Here is a 20,839-nt window from a genome sequence, read left to right as displayed (position 1 = left end):
GATACAGTAACCAGAACCTTGGTGTTTAGTTTAAGAGTGTGTATACCTTCACTCCGTTTGGATGAGTCTCTATCACATTAGCACATCTGGATTAAGGAAATTTCTTCCATTCTTCTTACAAGAAGTAGTCACTCAAACTTCAAGCAGACCTCCTATGCACACTACTCTTTAAAATCAGTCTATAGATTATCTATCCAGGTTCATTTGGTATTTTGAATTAGCTTTGGTCTCTAAATTGTAACTAGGCATTTCAAATTTCAGATAGATTTCACTGTTCCCAACACCTTCCCGCAGAGTTGGATAAACAAAGTTCTACTGTAACACTTTGCTTTGCACAGACTGATGCCTCTGCATCTGTTAAAGAGAGCAGATTTTCAGTGGGTTTCTTGGGCCCTGGGGTCATGCAATTTGCTCAGCCCATAGTAACACAATGTAAACCTTTAGGTCAAGTTAGCATAATCACAAGAACAGGAGTACCGAAGTTTTCACACGGCAACAGTGATTTTGCAGCATCGACCAAAATAGCACGGCGTTTGACTTTTAAATGAAGTACTGCCAAGCGATATAATTTTGGTAATGTCAAGGGAGTGCCATCCGGTGTTCAGTGCATGTGTGTGTAGTTTGAAATGTGCATAGATTTGCAAATGCATGTGATGAGCAGGGACATATGGCAATGCAGTGTTCTTTTTCTCCTTTCTCGTCTTTGATGCATTCTTCTCCCTCTCCCTCTCCCTCTCTCTCTCTCTCACGTGCACACAAACACAACACAAAGGCAATCCCTCAACCACTTAACTGTGCTGCAATTTACTTTGAGCTAATTTGCCATCATTTTGCTGTACTCTACCTGACAAAAGGCGTGAGTAATAATGCATGTGTACACTAGGGTTGCACAATGAATCAAGCTGAAATTGAAATATGAACACGCAAGACATCTACACCATTAAGATGTTGTTCAACAATTATTCTGTTTTACACTCTACCAATTAAAACTAACTTGTTAGAATGCGAATATCAGACGGAGTGTGGAACAGTCAGTGAGAGGATAGCCGGATAGTTAGAGAGCGGAGGAGGGAAGCAAGCCAACTGAAACACATGAATGCCACTGAGGAGGAGGTGGTTGTTAGTAACAATGTTACAGTGAATGAGGATGATTCGGTCCCTAAAAAAGAATTCAGCATCAGTTGTTTGGCAGCGTTTTGGATTCAGGAGGCAGACGTGATCACAAACTAAAGGTACCAGGCAAAAACTGTCAGACAGATGCAGCGACAACACGAGGAAACACAACCAGCTTGTTCCAGCACCTTTAACAACACCATTGAGAAATTAATTCAGAATGCATAGCAAAAACTACTACGCTCCTAAGCAGTAAGAGTGTAACCCAAGCTTGCATTCAACACCTGATAATGCCTTGTGAAATAGCACTTAACTTTGTTGTAAAAATGTGCTTTATGATAATGTGCTTCGAGGCACTGCTGCTGAAAATATTTTGAGCTATTAACGAGTATTTTTTTATATTTATATTATATTGTTCATAGAGTCATGTGACAGCTCTATTTTTCTGCAGTTCTGTTGAGCGTTCCAAGCCAGTTACAGTAAATACATTTTTGAAATTAGCCTAAATGGTTTCACTTATAATGAGATTATGGGATATTCATCCTAATGGCCAATTTCTAGTGGACCAATGACTCTGTGCTTTTACCCTTGTAACAAGGAGATAGGAGATATTAACTCATTCGTTGTGTATATATACACAGTATATACGTACTTCAACTCAATAATTAATTTAAATAATAGCAATATAGTCTTTTCCCCTCATATCGTACAACCCTAGGGTGCACACACACACACACACACACACACACACACACACAAAGATACATACTAATGCATTGCTTTAACAACGTTAATTGGCCTGATCAACCAGGCTTTTCAAACTGTAGTTCACCGGAAGGATCCATCACATCAGCTGTGCGTTGGGGGCAGGGGACTGAGCGGGGCGAGACGAGCTCTGCCTCTCACACTGTTAATGGTAAACAGGGAAGGACAGGGCAGAGTGCTCTTTCACCACGGTACAAAGGACGGAGGACAAATGCCGCCACAGGCTTTTGAACCTTGCAGAACATCACTCCTTGGGCGTTTCAGCTGCCTGGCATTTTCAGATGGCGAAACACACACGCACACATACTCTCGTAGCGCAGTACATAATGCAACTCCACTACACTGTATCTTAATTTAATCTACACCTGCACGCATGCGTGCACACATCTGAACTTCAGGCGATCCCCTTCACTGTATCTTAATTTGATCTACACTTGACTTGGACCTTTGTATGTGCTCGTGCACACACACACTGATTTAACAGACAAAATGCTTCACACACACACACACGCACATACACACACACAAACAAAAGAAATGTGCTATGAACCTACACAATGTCCTTCACACATTCAGGAGCATGCACATACACGTGCACGCTCTCAGAGCTAACCCTGTTACTTCCAGCACAGGGAGAGGACCTGAAAAATGTATGCATGGAAATGAGCATCATAATAAAAAATTTCCCCTCACCACTGTTGTGTGGCTCATCACTGTAACGCAGCACAGTCCCCATCAATTGTTTTCAAAGACAATTCTATTCTGCACTGATGCACCCTTCGCTTCATTACTGCAGCTATTATTTTGAGCTCTTAATGGCATTGGTGGTGATGGCGGTGCATGTGTGTAAGCACGCGTGTGCGAGTACGTGCCCATGCGCACAAGTGTGTACATCTGTTGAAAAGGGAGTGTACCCTTGCGCAGAGGAATCGGTGAAGAGATCTTTGTTTTAGGGTTATTGCGCGGGATGCTCCGGCTGGCAGGGTCAGAGAGGAAATGATTACATGTAATGGGATACCAGAAATTATATTACAAAAAAGGTAACTGTAAACAACCCCCACCTCCCCTCCCCCCCTCTCTCTATCTCTCCATCAACCGCCAAAACACACACACACACATAAATCAGATTGCATTTGAAAAAAATAGGTGATTACTTGTTGGATTACTCAAACATGTTTGAATGGGAAAAGGCATCTTGAGTGTGAGACTACAGACACTAACATGACTTTACAGCCCCTGAAATAATGGTTGCTTGTAATGACAACACTAATCAAATCACATTCTCTGAATTGGAATAAATTAACTACATACTCTAGTGGCTTGCATTACTGATTACCATTTTAAGCTGATAATCAGTAATGGGTTACATTGGGAAAGGAACCTTCCTCATCCCTGGCTCCCTATCTGCACAGGCAGCTCCTCCCTCTAAATGGGTGATGATGATCGGCCTGCTGGTGACTGGCCTATTCTGATACTCCAGTCTGATTTTGTGGGGTAGAAAATATGAGTCGTTTGCATCATCTGTTAGCCACCTGCTATCTGAGTGTTGCTCTGCATTGCATTGCATTCCATCTGCTGCCAGTGATAAATGTGACATTTCCTCATTAGTGCAAGATCTCATTTATTTATTCACAATTCTAAGGTCGACAGATAGTGTTGATGCTTTGAAGAAGTCCCCCCTCCCCCCCCCCCCCCCCCCTTTACTCTGGATACTCATTTCCTCTTCTTTTCTTTCTGTCTCTTTCTCCCTCTCTGATTTTGTTGCGCTCTTGTTGTGCAAGCTTTTGCTTGCATTTTGTGAATATGTTCACTACAGTAGATAATTTTAAAATTTTTATTTTAAATCTTCTTTTTTCATGTAACCTAATGTGCTGCTGCCTTCTTGCAGGAGACAATTATCCGAGCTATCCTTGGGAACAAAAATCAATGTTTTGTTAAAGTGGCAATCTGTGAGACATCTTTGGTGCCAAGCGGTCACTGCTGTGGTGTTTTTGCACTGCACTTCACAGTCAAGCAGTGTGTCCAGTACTGTGTTGATTTTTCCTTGGATCTTCTGTTGATGAAGTTTGAATTTCTGTTGGCAGCAATCTTTTCTTTGTCTGTTCGGCCATGGTGGCGATCACTGCTCATGCCAACTACCTAGTTTGTCTTCTGTTTATTCCAAACAAACTGCTGTTGCCGCTGCAGCAAACACAAAACACATCACTTCCTGCACCAGAGATGTTTAGAACAGCAAATGTAAAAGGTTTCATGAACTGGGCGTAGGTTGAATCACTGTTGTTTTATATCAATCAGAGAGCAGCAAAACAGACATGCATTTACTGTATATGAAAATGTCGCAGCTTATTACTTTGGCAGAAACCTCAGAAAACTGTATCTTATATTATCCAATCACAGACATTAAGTTAGTTTTACTCACCAGCAAATGTAAACACATGCTTATTGTGACAGATGTGGCTTATTATTATCCAATCACAGACTCACATTAGCATACAAAGTGCGATGCCTATTTCTCGACATGACAACATCACTGTACTATCACACAGCTCCTAGATGTGAATGTATGCAGCTCCCACACCAACAGATACATTTGGAAATGTACAGTAAATGTCTAAATGTTTGTGTAATCTACACTAAATTGTCTAATCTCCAGTTAAAGAGTTGTTGCTGAAGAAGGCATATTTCCATCAAATATAATGTTATTTTTGTTGACTTAAGTTATGCGCCATTTTAAACTAAAATGACTAAATTGAATCAATATGACATGACTAAAATCTGACTAAACACCAAAGGACATTTTGTCCAAAGGCTTCAATTACCAGTAGAACCAGTAGAGATGGCCACAACCTGAACATGAGGAGAGTGAATACATACACTAGCATACCCACAAACACACATGCATACACACACACATGCATGCACACGTGTGGACCAGCCACAGCAGGCAGACAAAGTGGTTTTGTAGTCGGTACACAGTGTGGGAGACACTTCGAGGGTATATTGCTTTAGAGAGAAAGAGAGAAAAATTGTGCCGTGGTGTGTGTGGGTGTGTGTGTGTGTGTGTGTGTGTGCGTGCTCATGTTTGCCAATGACCCCTCCATAACTCTTACTGCATTAGGGGTATTAAAAACTTAAGTGTCCATTCTGCTTACAACTGGGAAAGCAGATAGATAACGAGAGAGGGTCCTCTAGCACCAGGAGAATCCACCGTGTCAGCAGAAATCGTCCTGGAGGTGGAGTTGAAGGCCAATAATACCAAGTGATGGTTCTCTCTGTTTACACCACCAAATCATTACAGCGTCCCATCCTCCACACCAGCAGAAACTGGGCTGCTCTGAGCACTCAGAAATCCATGTTCTTGTGATTGCTGCGTCATGAAAATGGAATGCAACTAACTTCAGTGGTAATTTAATTCATTTGGACTGAAAATTTACAGGGTTCTTTATGTTCTGTGTAACCTCTGTGACCTTACAGCCTACGAAACCCATTCTGTAATTAAAGACCCCATGAAACGGCATCTTTACGTCCTGGATTTGACGGATTTCCAGTTGAAACAGGTTGTTGGGGCGGGACATAATGCAGTGAGGGATCATTCACAAGTCTAAACCAATGGAATATGAGTCAGCGAGAGAAAGGCAATTTTATTTGATGGGAGGGGTGCGGAGGGGCGGGACTGTTCAAAAATCTGATGGCTTTATTGGTTTGGGAATTTATATTTACACCTACTAGCGCAGCATGAGGTCACCATGAAAGATACTCTGTTTGCCAGGAAGTAAAAGTAATGGGAGTTCATTTCATGGGGACTTTAAAAGAAAAGTAAGACTGTGTCAAAATTCCTAAACACATAATGTGAGTATACACATTTAACATATATATACACATACATACATTTTGTGTGTCAATGAAGACACAAGAAGGTCATTAATACGTGGGACGGCTGGAATCCAAGAACCAATATACATTTTTTTTTATTTCGCAATTTACCCAAAATATCATAAACGGCACATAACACCTTCCCATATGTATCTGTCTCACTTGTCAAAATCTGTCGCGCTTGAAATAGCCCTCAGCGTTTCCTCGGGGCTCCATCCCAAGTGATTACTGGCCAGGCGACAGGCAGCCTTGACGCTCACTTTTGATTGACGTTACCTTAAGTCAGCGATTTCAGTCGGGACATCGACAGCACACCCCCCGTTTGACCTCTGTATTGCCCATCAAAAGTTTGCTAGATGTGGTTGGAATTAGGGTCTTTAGTGAGAGAAGCTGGCCATAGCCTGATGTGGAGCTATTGAAAGCCTATTCCACAAAATCTTATACGTTCATTTGTTTGCGTGCTGTCGTAGATGCAAAATTTTACGATGATGTTTGGAATACATGGCCATTTTAAATACTACAATACGACAATACATTTCTGTGTGGGTGTGTGCGTGTGTGTGTGTGCGTGTGTGGAGTACTCACAGCTGGCACTGGTCTCCTTTGATCCCCTTGGTGGTGCAGAAGCACTTGCCAGTTAACACCTGGCACACACTGGCATGACCATTACACTTACAGGCTGGAAGGGGCAGAGCAACACAGATGGGAAGGAAGATGGGGGAGAAAGGGGAGAGTGACAGAGAGAGAACAGAGGGACAGTTAGGTTTTTGATTAGCATTACACGCTGATGAATAAAGTGAGGGTTTGGGTTTTTTTGTGTGTGTATGTACGCTCGCTTGCACATCTCCACTCTTAGTTTAAACCTTAGATCGAGCTATGCTGAGGCTACAGTAAAGCCTACAATTCCCACAATCCATGTCACAGCAGAAAACCCAGACAGATGCTTTAGTATTCCCCCCCTGCTTAAGAACGGCTGACCTTCAGCTGGAGAGGTTATGATACACGGAGGAGAAAAATACGGCCCCCAGCTCGGACACCACTATAGCCTGTGCATGTGTTTAGACTAAAACCACGTTATGTAAAAATGGTAATGTTGCCTACATGGAATCAAAGAGTGCAGCAGCGGATGGGCGAAGCATGAGTGAATTGGCTCATACAGTGCTGTAGCACCGTTTCAGATTTGCATTTACAGCACAATAACTGACCCATTCCTTTCAGTTCTCAATGACCTAAATTCAACATTGTAAAGGTTTATTACAGCAGGGTCACCGGACACAGTATTTCAGTGCTAAACATCCTTCTTAGCACATTTCCTAAGACGGGGCATATGAGTATTACTGGTGACTGGAATGTTTTTATTTAATTGACTGCCTTGGCACTTTGTCCTTCTATCTCCTGCACCACTCACTGACAGTTTATGGTGTTGGTGACACATTAATTTAATTTTACTTTGAGCAAGTCACGGTGGTTAGAGGATCTGCTAAATGCCTAATGTACGCAATACAAAAAACTGAATATGCACTAGGTCATTATGCAATGGATTCCTTATCTTCAAATGAAAGCATGAATCCATGGCTAAAGTCATAATGGAACTTAATGAATTTGGGTCATTTTTTTCCTCGGGCTCTAAAGCAAAGACAGCCATAAGAATTTTCACTTCACAGGTGCTCAACTGTGTAGTTTCACTTTACATGTAATGGCTATAGCCTATGCATTAGCAGATTATACCGGAGACCACAAAGCTCCCAGGTGTGTGTGTGTGTGTGTGTGTGTGTGTGAGTGTGTGTGTGTGGATCCCATGTGCAGCAATTCAAACAATGACCTACACATCATTTCTCAGGAATGCTATTCATGTCTCAAATGGGACGGCATGGGCAAATCTCCTCTTGACAAGGAAGCTCCAATACCATTCCTCGGTCAATCTCCAATTCATTCAATAACAAAACACCCTGGGCCAGGCTTCAAACACTCTTATGCCTCGGGTGGGGCTGCCGGGTGAGGAAACATAGCAGTGTGAAAGGCAAAGTCATACACATTTCAATAGATGTAATTGTAATGTTGTGATAATTTACATTTTCAAGGGTCTTTTTTTTTAAATCTCAAACTGTTTTGATTGGATTTTTGAACAGTGATGTACATACATAATGCAGGTTTATTATCTGTGTCTCCTGCTCAGTGCATTCAGAGTAAATTTGCTTGAGTGACTGCAACCTGCTATTTACAAGGCAATTTGGTTTTGAAAGCAAAGCACATAATGCCTGCTGGATTTAATGTGGAGAATGGGTGTAAATAGTAAGTTGTCAGCCTACGTTTGTGGATATAAGGCATTTAACGAAACCTCTTGCGTTATCTAAAATTACTGTGACTGAGGTGTGTGTGTGTGTGTGTGTGTGTGTGTGTGTGTGTGTGTGTGTGTGTGTGTGTGCGCGTGTGTGTCCAGAACCAACCGATATTGAAAGGGAAAGTCAATCAAAATCAAGATTACACATATTTCTATTTTCAATGCGGGGTTTTAGGGTGGAAAAAAAAAATACTACAGGAACGATACTATGTGATACGATACTGCAGGAACGGAGTCTTTCACCTTCAACCTGACCTTCAGTTCACACAGAGTAGCAAATCTGGTCTGTACCGGTTCCAATGTCAGGACAGTAAGGTGAATATTGAGATTTCAATGTCTTGAGCGAGACTGATATTTCAACTGACTTGCCATAATCAACAATATAATACCAGAAACCTCTTTCTTTGGCTTTGCTCAGGTTTTTGTTGACATTCAGTCTTGAAACACATGAAGCCTATTCACTATATGGATTGATTCTCTCTTTAATCAAACAGGCCTCACGCATTTTCACACATTCTAATCAATACACAATAGTGCCCTCTATTGGTTATGATACTATATTACTGTATGTTCATCACACAACACATTACAACTAATTATGTAACTAATTATTACATGTTGCATTACTACTGCAGATACACACACAGGGTCTACTCCAAATAAAAGGAAGCACTATGATAAAGCAGGGGAAGGGTGAGGACTAGGCTAAATTGTAATCATCAGTAGCATAACTATTCTGAGTAACCACTTTCTTCCCATGATGCATTTCTTTCTTGATGGAAGCAGTTTAAGGTGACTGGGCCCTTATCAATAAGGCAAAAGTGCTTACCCAATATTTTGAAGAAAAATATGATATTAGCAATGTGCCAAGCGGTAATTAATAACCAAATATGATCCCACTTTAGTATTTATGGAAAGATCTGAAATGGCATCTATGATGGCATTTTCTTCCGCCATGACAAACATGGAAGGCTTTTCTTCTAGGGGATGAGGACAAAAACTATGAAAAAACACTCAAAGTGTTATAGAGTTATCACTGATAAAGAAAGCCTCAATGCAGGTGGTACTTTCATTTTGACCAGGGTCTGAAAATGGACAGTGATCACAGCTTTAAGTAAGAAGGTGTATTGTATGTAGGTGAATACAAACAAAAAAATGTAGTACACCAATTATCTTTATTTGACCAAAATGCTGATAAATAAATCCATGCAAACCTGTGTGTGTAGAATAATTCAAATTTCTGTGAAGGTATGGCTCTCACCTTGGCACTTGCCGCCATTGGTAGGGTCTCCATGGTAACCAGGCATGCAGGTCTGGCAGTGAGGGCCAGTGGTGAGGTTACGGCACTGTTCACACACACTGCCGTTCACACACGTGCTGTGGCCGTTACACTGGCACGCTGCGGAGGAAACAAAGACAGGCTCTAAATGTATGTGACAGCGGGGTCAGAGTTTCAGAATATTGCCTCAATTTTCTGCAATTGCTTAGTGAACCACATATTATTTAAAAAAAACGATAAATGAACCTGAAAAATTCTGAATCAAGCCCATTCAGAGGTCAGCGTGTCTCATAGAGGTATAATATCCTTAGTGTATTAATAGGGTCATACTGGAGAGTGGAGAACAAACCAACACAAGGCAAAACTAAAGTGGATTTTTAATTTAATTGTTTCGGGGCAAGGAAGATGAATTTCTGCTAACATGCTCACATTCATCCACCTCTGACGTGAAGAATGCATGTTTATGTTTCCATTTACTGCAAGAAGTGAGTTGTGTTGTTTTCACTTCACACAAGTATTTTTATAGCGTGGTTTTCGATTACTGTGTGTGTAATTCACATAATCATTTTGGATCATCCTCCCTGTGGCTAATACACAGCATAGTTTTTACACAAGCTGAACTCACAGGGTTGTTCTCATTGCTTGCTAGAGGAGCAACACTTTTCTCTTCACTGTTTATTTAAAGAGTGAGGCATAGAAAGACAATAACAGGGAAGTAAGTCAGTCAGTCCTCATTCTCACTGCTTGGGAGGTGGAGCATGGAGGCACATTATAATAAAATATATAACATATAACAAATATTATTTTATAAATAGGCTTTGCATTTTCAATATTCTTCACATGGCTGCAGCCATTAGATGTTTGTTATCAACCAGGGAGTTTGATGAACCTACAGTTAAGCCTCCCATTGGCAATATAAATAAGCCTCCTATTGGCAAGAAATTACAAAGATAATTTTGTAATTAGAATAAGAAGGGTTCATTTCATGTAACACTGATTTATATTAAGATAAACTTGTTTGTGTTGATTTTGCAGCCATTCTTAGGTGTGTAGCACTAAGCCTCGTAGCTTGGCACAATTAACCCCTCCTTTGGGGTAAGTTGTAGCATTTCTTCTACCACTTTCAGTTGAACTTTACATGACTGGTATGTTGTAGAGGTCTACTTATGGTACGTCACTGCAGCAAAGACATATCTCTACAACCAGATATTAAACAAATACTCTAACTCAAACAATATTTAAAAACAAAATGTGTCAAGCTGTGCCCCACTCTCTGGATAGGAGGCAGTGTATACAAGATACTGTTTTGAATGTCCACTAGTAAAGACAGGACTATTCGAGGGTAAAGGAATACCATTTTAAACATAAAATACAGTGGCACCATAGGGTTTCAGCCCTACAGGCTTGATAAAATGAAAGACCTAATGCACATACTCTGGTCTTTCCTGGTGAGCAAAATCAGCAATGCATGACTTCCAGATTTGCCAAAATGTATGCTCACATCTCACAAAATAGCACTAATTTTGACTGAGAGTGACTGAGAGCTCCTCACACTGAGAGCTTCTCAAGTTACAACTTGCAGTAAGTATGTTATCAGCTTACATGATGTGGTTGCACAGACTGTGGCTTGAGCATTATAGCATATTACTAAGGTTGCATGGAGTCAATAGGGAGGGATTAGTTGCATAGGGATGGTGTAATAGACATCCCTGATAAGAACATCTCTTGAAACTTAAGACGTTATAGTCAATAGGTAATCAAAGCTCTCTCTATCATCTGACACATACATATACTTATGACATATGGCCTATCATTTCAGTGCGACAGTAAGTGGATGTCTCTCACCAGGGCAGTGAATGAAGGCCCACTCGTAGCCCTTGTCCTTCGGGCAGATGGCCGGCTCCAAGCTCATGTCCTGGGACTGGCTCTGCTGGCCCTGTTTAGCCGGCCTCTTCATGGGCCCCCGGTAGGAGCCCTCCATGCACAGGCCCCGTCCCGTGCTGCTCGGATCTCCGCACCAGCCGCACTCGGGCTGCTCCAAGCACTGGTTACACGTCCGCAGGCCCGAACAGTTCTGGGCTGATGGAGAGAAGCGGGGTTGAGGCGTTGCGTTACATTTGTGCACGAAATGTTCCTAAATAATCTGAGACCATAAACTTCTAAAACCAAGTATGTCTGAGAAGTGATTAGGTTGCGAGCTCAACTCCTCTCCTCTCCTCTGCCACTTCTCTAATGGAGCCCACTTACTAGTACCATTTCGAAGAGTTTCAAGTTTCAATCCATCGCAGCCGCCCTCCTCAAATAACTTCAATCTGGGATGATTTTCGGCTAAGCCTCGCTCCAGTCTGAAAATCTTCACTAGCTGCTTTGTATAGTTTCTTTTGTTTAGGCACATTTATCCATTTCTTTTCATTTTAACTTCACCAGGATAGTCACCTTGAGACAAACATTGGCAGCATACAAAATGCGGACCAACGCAAAGCGCCAGCAGCAACAGCAACTGACCAACGCAGCAGCATACAAAATGCTTAGGGATGTGACTTTTCAGGATTCTTTTTTTTTTGTGGGATTTCAGGCTTTTTAACACACACAACTCCAGACATTTCTTCTCCACAGTTTCCCTGCTTTTTTCAGCAGCCTAGCACCTACCAGAGCCTGCAGATTAAGAAGCACATTAATGTGCTTTGTGGTGAAACACGAAGCCGTCATCTGGTGAGCCTTCAGGACAACAGATTTGAGAGCCGATAAGAGGAGCCAGTGACAAGAGATAAACAGTTGATGGAGAGGAAAACAAATGGATAGAATGAGTCAGAAAGTGTCACCAAACCAGATCTACCAAAGAAGTTTATAAGCTGCGCAAAGTTCAATGAAAGGCTCAAATGTGATGTGTAAAGTGGCACCCCGCCCCAACTCAGAAAGCCGAGGGAACACTGCTGTTTTGTCAATTGTGGGCTGAACTCTGAGGCCACTAAATTGCTTGACAAGTTTTAGCGTCGCCACTTGCCTCCCAGACAGATACTTCAAGGGAGAAAATGCCACCACTATTTTAAGGAGACAAACATTCTGTGCTTTCGCCTCAGTTTATGTCAAACAAATCTCAAGCCATTCTGCTAATGGATGTGAAACCATGACAACGCAACAGCAATCAGCACAAAGTAAGGCCACTTCAGTTTGTTTTGATGGCAAGATGAAAGTGGCAGATTTCTCAGGAACACACCGTTCTCTGAACACAAGTAGTTGGATGAGGATTTTTGTCTTGCCACAACACCAAAAAGCATGTTAAAATAAAAATATCTCCTAAAAACAGAATCCACATGACAACTCCCAAAAATTTTGACGTGACACCTGGAGCTGTTACACTCACAATAAATTGGACGGTGATTTTGACCGGCCGTTTACACCGAAATAGGTTTTACTTCATCTAGTGCTGACAGTACTCAACCTAGCAAGTATAACCCATATCTCAGGAAAATCACCATCTTGGTTCAAGTTCTCTCACAGGTTAGAATCTTATCTATATAGCAGGGACATGGTAATTTCTAATATTGACATCTAGACTTAATTGTCCAAGATCAAAAGGGATAATTGGACTATTCTATTTTAAGACAGATTTTTTTCCTTTAAACAGAAGACATGAAAGTTTCACTGGAAAAAAAACATTAAAAAAAATATGGAAATTAGTAATTGAAGCTTTCGAATGCATTTTGAAATGTTTATTGGAGGGCATTTTGAAAGTTTAAAATGTATTTGCAGTTATATATTCAATCCTAATCAGATCAAAATGACATCATTGCCAGAGTGTTGAGATCTGATTCTAAAGATCAGATTTTATGAGATCAGATTTTATGAGATCAGATTGCTGTGCATCCACTCTCACTGTTCGGTGTCGCCTGTGGTTGCAGTTATTTAAATCTCTGTCCGTCTGTCTGCTGTTTGCACAGTGTGTGTATTGTGGCTGGACTGCATCAGGACTACAAATAAGTCTGTTGACAATGTAAACCTCAATGTGAAACCAGCAATGTGAGCAAAATCTGATTTTGTGCGGCCAGACCTGTTTCATAATGCATCCTGTTTCATAATGAGTGATGGGATGACAAAAGTTGCAAGTGTGCCCATAAACCTATGTGGATATATAGATCCATATGGAAAGAGTTAGATCTTATATGTTTAAATATCTTTATTGCTTTTAGTCTATCCTAACTGCCCTCTGACTGCCATATTTCTACAGATGTCACCTACAGCATGTCCGCAGGATAAAATGAACTTAAAGGTGACTGACCAGACACACATACGCAGAGAGAGAAAGACAGAGAGAGAGAGTCATGTGGAGTCGGTGAGGTAAAATGAAAGACCATGGAAAATGTGTTAAGAAAAGAGAAAGTCAACCAGGGTTTAAAACTTCCACCCCGACTCGACCTTGCACATTCAAAATTCTGTCTGAACCAAACCCAGCTTGAGGGGGATTGGCTTTTCCTGAACCACCTTGACTAAAGCCTGAAACAGGAATAACAGTCTTTTTTCTAGCACAGAGGACCATGTGTTTGATTTGGCTGTTTGATTTGGAAAGGTGCGGTTACACAGAAGTTGGAGAGGTATTTTGAATTATTAATTACCTGACAGGTGGAAATCATCAGAACTGTGTCCAAAGCTTTCGTCGTAGTTTGCAACACACAAATAAACACGATAAAGCAATTAACCGAACAGCTTTCATTGTGCAGCCATAGCCTACAAACCTAGGCTATGCAAAAATAGGCTATTCTATACTGACAGCACCAAATACAATATAATACACAGCCTGCCCTTTGCACATCCACTGTCCCTGGAGGCAATGATACTATTGAATATTTTATTATGATACTGATTCTATAGTTGCAGAGTGTATTTGTACAGTCTCCTCAGTGTAGATCTGTCTCTGTGCATATAAAATGCACAGAGAACGAAGAGAAAGGGAGTGAAGTGGGAGAGAGAGTTCAAGAAGGAGTGGGGATAGAGAGAACGAGAGGGAGAACAAACAACAGGAAGAGAGAGAGAGAAACGGAGAGGGGCTGAGGAGAATTTATAGGACAACCTTCTCTGTCCTTCATGCCAAAAAGGTACAGATTCATCATGACAAATATCCAGAGCATCCAGGCGAAAGTCTCTGGGTTACCAAACACCAGTTGGCACAAATGAATTTGAGGCTGCACCCATGAGCTCCCTAAATTCGTTACTCCCTAAACTGATCTGAGATGTTTTTATGATCTGCCATACCTGTGGGTGTATTTCATTCATCACACGAGATTAAATAGCACAGTAACCTAAAGAACTACAACGACCTTTAGGCAAACAAGAGCTCTGATCGACTTACCATTGTGCGGTGAAACAACTGATAACAGCTTCACCCGTGCGTGTCCAATATTTATTTAGTTAACAATGGCGCACGCTAATGCTTCGGCATTTTGTGTATGTTTAGCCGATGGTACAAGCTAGATTAACACCATGTTTCTGTTTACAAAACAGATAGCAGATGCGCTTTTATGTAATGATGTTTCTCTTTCCACTATCGTTCTAAGATACTAGTTTGTTTGGTTTACTCTCCTCCCTTATCTGTATCACTCCTCCATCCTGATGGGTATGTCTTTGTTTTTGCTGCTGTCTTTGCTTGTTTCTTTGTCTTTGATTGTGAAGCACATTGTAATCTTTCAGAAAAGTGCTATACAAATAGCGTTATTAATATTAATCCATTATCATCTCAAAAGAGTTAGTATGCACACTGCAGGAAGCCATGTGCTGGACACTCAAGGGTGAAACTGCTACCAAATGCACAATGGTAAGATTCTCCCGAAAGCCTCTTCGCTGAAAGGTCAGAGTATTCCTTTACGATGGCAGTCTCATTTTCCAGAGCATAAAAAGATAACATGTCCAAATCAGGATCAAAGTAGTGGCAGGCTGAGGACAAGAAAGGCTAAATGTTCAAAACCCCGAGGTGACATTCAACTGTGCTAAGGATTTTCCTCTGGATGGTAAAATAAATATATTAAGCGCTGCTCATTCTTGACAGCAGATCCATCAGTGGAACATTTGATAACGATCCAAATAAAAAAATCTGGAAATGATGAAAAGGATTTTGGATGTTTAATTCAATCCTCCTCCATCAGAATGTTTGAGGTAGAACTCTTCCTTTTACAATCTCCCTAAATACTCAATAATCACCAGTTAAAGACATGATAAGAGTGGTATATCACTAAGTATTTTACAGCTGTAAATAAGTAGGTAAATACTTGATAAAATGAATTACTTGGAAAAAATTTAAGATTACTCATCTACATTGTAATTGTCACAGGTTTAGGATTGTTAACAGGCCTTAAATATAAAATCACACCCTGTCTAAAACGTTAGCTACATTAGCAAGTAAGATAAATACCTCCAATTTTTTTTTTTGCATTTACCGGTATCCATCTTTAGCCTACAAACAAGCTGATATGAGTTTGACTTGTCAAACACAGTATAAACCAGCTGAATGGAGTTTATTTCCCTTGCATTTTAAACAGAACTAGCAAATAAAAAACTAGCACAAAATAATGGGCTTGTTCCAGAGCGAGGCTACTCTGGAAATCAGCTCAGGCTCTGACCCCGCCTCAAGGTCCCCAAGGTGCTAAACACAGGGTGGGAGACCAACAGTTATGTACAGCTCTGTCTGGTTGATTTGTGCTGATTTGCCATCATGCTGTAAATAAGCCGCCACACTTCCACCCACTTGTGTGACCCGGAATGCACTCACTTTTATTTTTTTCACATTTTAAAGTTGTGAAGTTGCAGGTTTTATGTAATGAGAGGGGCAGCCAACCAATAACACCCTCAAACTCTGATGGTATTATTGGTTGGAATTTTTATGTACGCAAGGCATGAACTACTACGGAAAAGTTAAATTGAATGGGATTTGATATAAAAATATGAGGAAAAAAAAAGTTAGGCATGTTATGATATGGAGAATTAGCTAACTGGGTGAAAATGTTTCATTTCACTGTAATAAGCAGAATAACCACCAAGATGTTACCTACACAGAAAGTTGGCCAATTAGGTTTATTGAGCCACCACACCGCCTGAAACTGAGAGTATTCTGCTCTCAATTTGCAACTGCGGCTTGCCTAACTATTTTATAACATGCAAACTAACTCTACATACTGAGAATCCAACTGGGATGTAAAGGATATTCAGCATAGACTCTGGTATTCTATCATATCCAAACATAAATGAGGTGAGCATAGCGAAAAAGGCACACTACTGCTACACATAGTCCATTAGGCTACTATAAAGTGTAGTGTAGTCCGCGTGTGTGTATGTGTGTGTGTGCCGAGTTGGGCTTATTGTGCTAGATATTTCGCCAGTGTCAGCAGGTATGGTTTTGTAGCATAGAGGCTGGTGAATGAGTTGCGCTGCCACAACCCCTCGGGGCTCACTGTGCCCCGGCTGATCCTGTTCCTAATATTAGAAAAATTGGTATTCACAAAATTCACATTTGACACAGGCATTCCCATAATGCTCCTCTCACGTTCACAGAAGCTAGTTATTTGTAACCATCTCTGAAAGTGATTCTTGATGCGTGACTGTTTTTAAACTCCCCAAAGCTAGCTAATGACAGGGAGTTAAAGTCCATCTCCAGCTTGGCCAACAGGGAAATCTCACTGGTTGGAGAGACTATTTGCAAGGCTAATTGGCCATTACAGACCAAAAGCAACTTCCGAAGCCAATCACAGGAATCTAATACCATTTTCCCTCTGACACAGGCCGGCTGTTTTCCACCCTTAACCTCAGTGATGAGTATCGACCGCTTACAGATGGAAATCTGGGTTAGCTACCAATGGCCACCTTCATGCCCGACTGTAGACTTCAAAGGGGCCACGTATGGGTTAGGTTTAGAAAAAGATAGATAAAGATGAGAGAGAATGAGAGAGAAAATACGAGAGACCAACTGATAGACCCACACACAGACACACACACACACACATTCTTACCCAGACAGTCTCCAGTCTGCCATTCCAGACACTGGCCATAGGGGAAGGAGATGACATAGGCAGTGGAGTCGACGCAGCGCTGGGCGCTGCCACACCACATGCACTCCATGGCCTGGCTGGTGCAGTTGGCACAGTTGGTGTGCAGCGAGCAAGGCTTCTTACAGGATGGACGGGAACTCTGATTGGGATTCCCTGAAGAGGAGAGGAGCAAATTAATTCTAACACCATTTGAAAGTGTGATACCTACACGTACAAAATAATTGCTGGCATCAAAAGAGAACTCACAAATTCACTAGCTTAGTTATTTAGACTTTTGGTTGCAAAACAGTAGCATATTTGACATGTAATCATCTGTATTTCTGAAATATAGCAGAGTCAACATTTGGTGAACATTCTGGTTTACCAAAATGTGTAAACATATACCCCTTGATATTAGTACAGATATGGATAAACAGCAGTTGTTTCTCATCAGATTCCTTATGAAATACTGCAACTCACTCTCTGTCAATTAATGTTTTTTAATTGAATATTGAACTGTAATTCCTGTGTGTTTTTTAACCTTTTTGAAAGCAGGCAAGCATTTGTGTGTATGTGTGTGTGTGTGTGTGTGTCCCTCTCTCTCTCTCTCTCTCTCTCTCACCGGCAGCTTTCTCGCAGATGAGGCCGTGGGCCGTGGCGGTGCAGGGATTGGCCCTCAGGCCCGACACCTGCGGCTCCTCCAGGTAGGCGCAGAAGCCGGAGTCACTGGGCTCGCCCGGCAGCCAGCGCAGGCTGCTGTTGGTGAAGGGAGACATGTCCTCCCAGCCCCAGTACGACACGTTGATCTTCCTCAGGCCCACCCAGGGGGACAGCTGCTGTGGGGAGAAGGCAGCAGGGTGTCAAACGGCATAAACACATATAGGCTGTGCCTGAAGGCCACTGGGCACGGAGATTTAAAAAATTGTTTTCCCCCGCAACATTGTAAATGCAGTGTTTCTTTCCATAACATTTCCTAAATATTTGAGCTTTATAAATGTCCACAGCTTTCTCCACACAAAACACTCTCATTGGTGCCAGAACAATGAGCCACAGGCCGCTGGTACCGAGTTTAATACATCCATGGTTGCTACTCAGAAGTGTGAATGTCTCTCCCTCTCCTGCTCCAGCATGCTAGTCAACAATTGAATAGCTGCTGAATTTACACCTCGGGACAGTGAACACCATCAACACTCTACCGAAACTAATTTCACACATATGATTACTCACGTGCCTTCAGAATAGCGAGATTTGAACTTTAACGTAATGGGAAAATGACGGGAAATGGAATGGTAAAGTACCGTTTGGAACAGACGGTACTTGACCCAGTAGACTGCCAACATGTAATATTCCCACAGATACAGCAGGCCTGACTCATTAAACAAAAATAAAAACATGCAAAATCATCAGTAGACTACAGTTTTCTTTGTGAATGTGATGAGGATATGTTGACACACATCATGTAGCCACCACTCCAGGGAAGAGGACAGTTTCAGTCCAGATGGCCGAGGCATAAGGCTATGGACAAAATGCAGCAGACTTGTGTTACATTTGCTCAAATAAACCTCCAAAGCTCCAGCTTCAAGACAAGTGTTCCAAAAGGCCTCTACAAGATCATAGAGGACTGAATTATGATGTTATTAGGGTTATTAAAATGTTTAACATTCAATTAATCTTAATTTATGAGTTATCTTAATTTATGAGTTCTTGATTTTACAGCAACATCATAATGCTGGGCAGGCGTGACGCTTCTGGGTGTCACTTGGTCACAACGCGGGGCTCCACAGCCTGGTCTCTCTAGTGTTAACAAACAATCTGGAGTCTAGTACTCTAGAGCTCTAAAGTAATTTTTATTTTGAGGCCCGCCAAATACCAGAAACTGAAACAACCAAAATGACACCAAGAAACTTCTATGTTGACTTCCATGAATGTGTTGATATTTTTTGTGCTTACTTAAATACGGATTAGAAAACCGAAATGTGAGCTATATACAGTATATATATACACTTGTGTTTCATTCTGTTTAGAGTGAAAACTACAGATAACAACTCATGTGGCCCTGGTTTGCTATATAAAACAGACAGATGGGTATTAAAGAATTCAATAAATGTTTGATGAAACGTTACATTGGGTAAAACAAGTGAATCAAGACAATACTAAAAGAAGTGAGGGGTGATCATCAGAACTTGGTGCACTGGTTCCGGTTTCTCAGAAACAGCCAAAACTTTGTCTAGCATGGCTGGCAGTGTCTAATATTAACCAAGAATAGTGTGACAGTCTGAAACAAGCCATACAGTTTGTGGCATTCCTTGGAGGAATACAGCTTGATGACAGTTGTTTGAATGGCAAGAATTGCACAAGCTAAAAGCGGAGCTGCGATCAGGAGCAAAACAGAGCGATAAAAAAGTGGTATGCAGAAATCCATGTCAGAATCCACAACTCATCGGCCCTTGTTATGGATGGGCTACAGTAACAAAGATCACTCCTGACACACCATCACCTGGCTTCTGAGAGTATAAGAAAATGTTTGAGTCATTATGAGTGATATGAGTGAGTGACATTATATACTAACATTTATTTTGCAATTCCAAGAGATTCTTTTTTTTTTTTACCTTGTCTTGCTGCTGCAGCTTCTTCAGCTCTTCAAGCACATAGTCCACTTGCTTGGTGGTGGTGAGCGAGGCGATGTTGCCGTTGAGGTTCTTGCAGTAGTGCTGGGCGTTGTCGTAGCTCTCGCGGCTGGAGTTGATCCTCAGGCAGGCCTCCCCCACCTGGCTCCAGCCCTCACTGCACTGCTGGGCTGTGGGGGGGGAAGAGATGGTATCATGTAAGGAAGAATATCCCCCAAAAAAAACTAGATCTTAAACAGTTTGAAGGAAGGACACTGGGGACAAGACACGGCAAATATGTTGCTAAAAATATATATCTATTTTGCTCCAGTTTACAAAAATAAAGACATCAACAAGCCGTTTCTTCCTTCATAATATGGTGTATCAATTCTTCAATCATTGAAAGAATAAGAAAAAAAATGTGCCAGTCCATTAAATCAGCATACAAACAAAAGCAGCAGTTCAACACTGTTCAACAGCAGGCGCCATACTTCAATTTGGGAGGAAGCCCAATGACAAGTAGGGAATGCAGACATGAAAGAATGAATGCAGGGAACCCGCTTTCAACAACAGGGCACTCAAAGATTTAGGGCTTTGTTTGTACGTAGATGCACGTGTGCATACATGGATGTGCATGTGTGTTTGTGTGTGTGTGTGTGTGTGTGTATTGTGCAGAGACCCCCTGTCAGGCATCAGAAACACATTACACACGGATCTGATATGCAGCTCCCGGTGCCTCAACGAGCCCTTGGGGGACAAAGCTTCATGAACTGAGAATTATGGATCAAACGTCGGCAACATTTCTTTAGATTCAGCAGGCGTCAACATTGGGGGCTGGGGTGGGGGGGGG

The 20,839-nt window shown here is 41.6% G+C and overlaps 1 protein-coding gene across 2 annotated transcripts in view; it reads right to left on the bottom strand.

Annotated features, from left to right (window-relative positions):
* The window catches only part of atrnl1b (attractin-like 1b), a 91,876-nt gene that overhangs the window by 50,888 nt on the left and 20,149 nt on the right, over positions 1–20,839 (bottom strand). For both annotated transcript variants that reach the window (XM_071920302.2, XM_071920304.2), the window contains exons 15-20: positions 19,993–20,180; positions 18,006–18,219; positions 17,366–17,557; positions 11,217–11,450; positions 9,354–9,491; positions 6,337–6,430 (exon numbers count right to left, since the gene is read on the bottom strand). In XM_071920302.2, the coding sequence (XP_071776403.1) occupies positions 6,337–6,430; positions 9,354–9,491; positions 11,217–11,450; positions 17,366–17,557; positions 18,006–18,219; positions 19,993–20,180 (1,060 nt within the window). The remainder of the gene's footprint in view (positions 1–6,336; positions 6,431–9,353; positions 9,492–11,216; positions 11,451–17,365; positions 17,558–18,005; positions 18,220–19,992; positions 20,181–20,839) is intronic.

This window comes from Centroberyx gerrardi, chromosome 20, assembly GCF_048128805.1.
Source record: "Centroberyx gerrardi isolate f3 chromosome 20, fCenGer3.hap1.cur.20231027, whole genome shotgun sequence".
In the NCBI taxonomy this organism is placed as follows: domain Eukaryota; kingdom Metazoa; phylum Chordata; class Actinopteri; order Beryciformes; family Berycidae; genus Centroberyx; species Centroberyx gerrardi.
The sequence above is the reverse complement of the archived record's forward strand: the minus strand, read 5'-3'. Positions and strand labels throughout refer to the sequence as shown.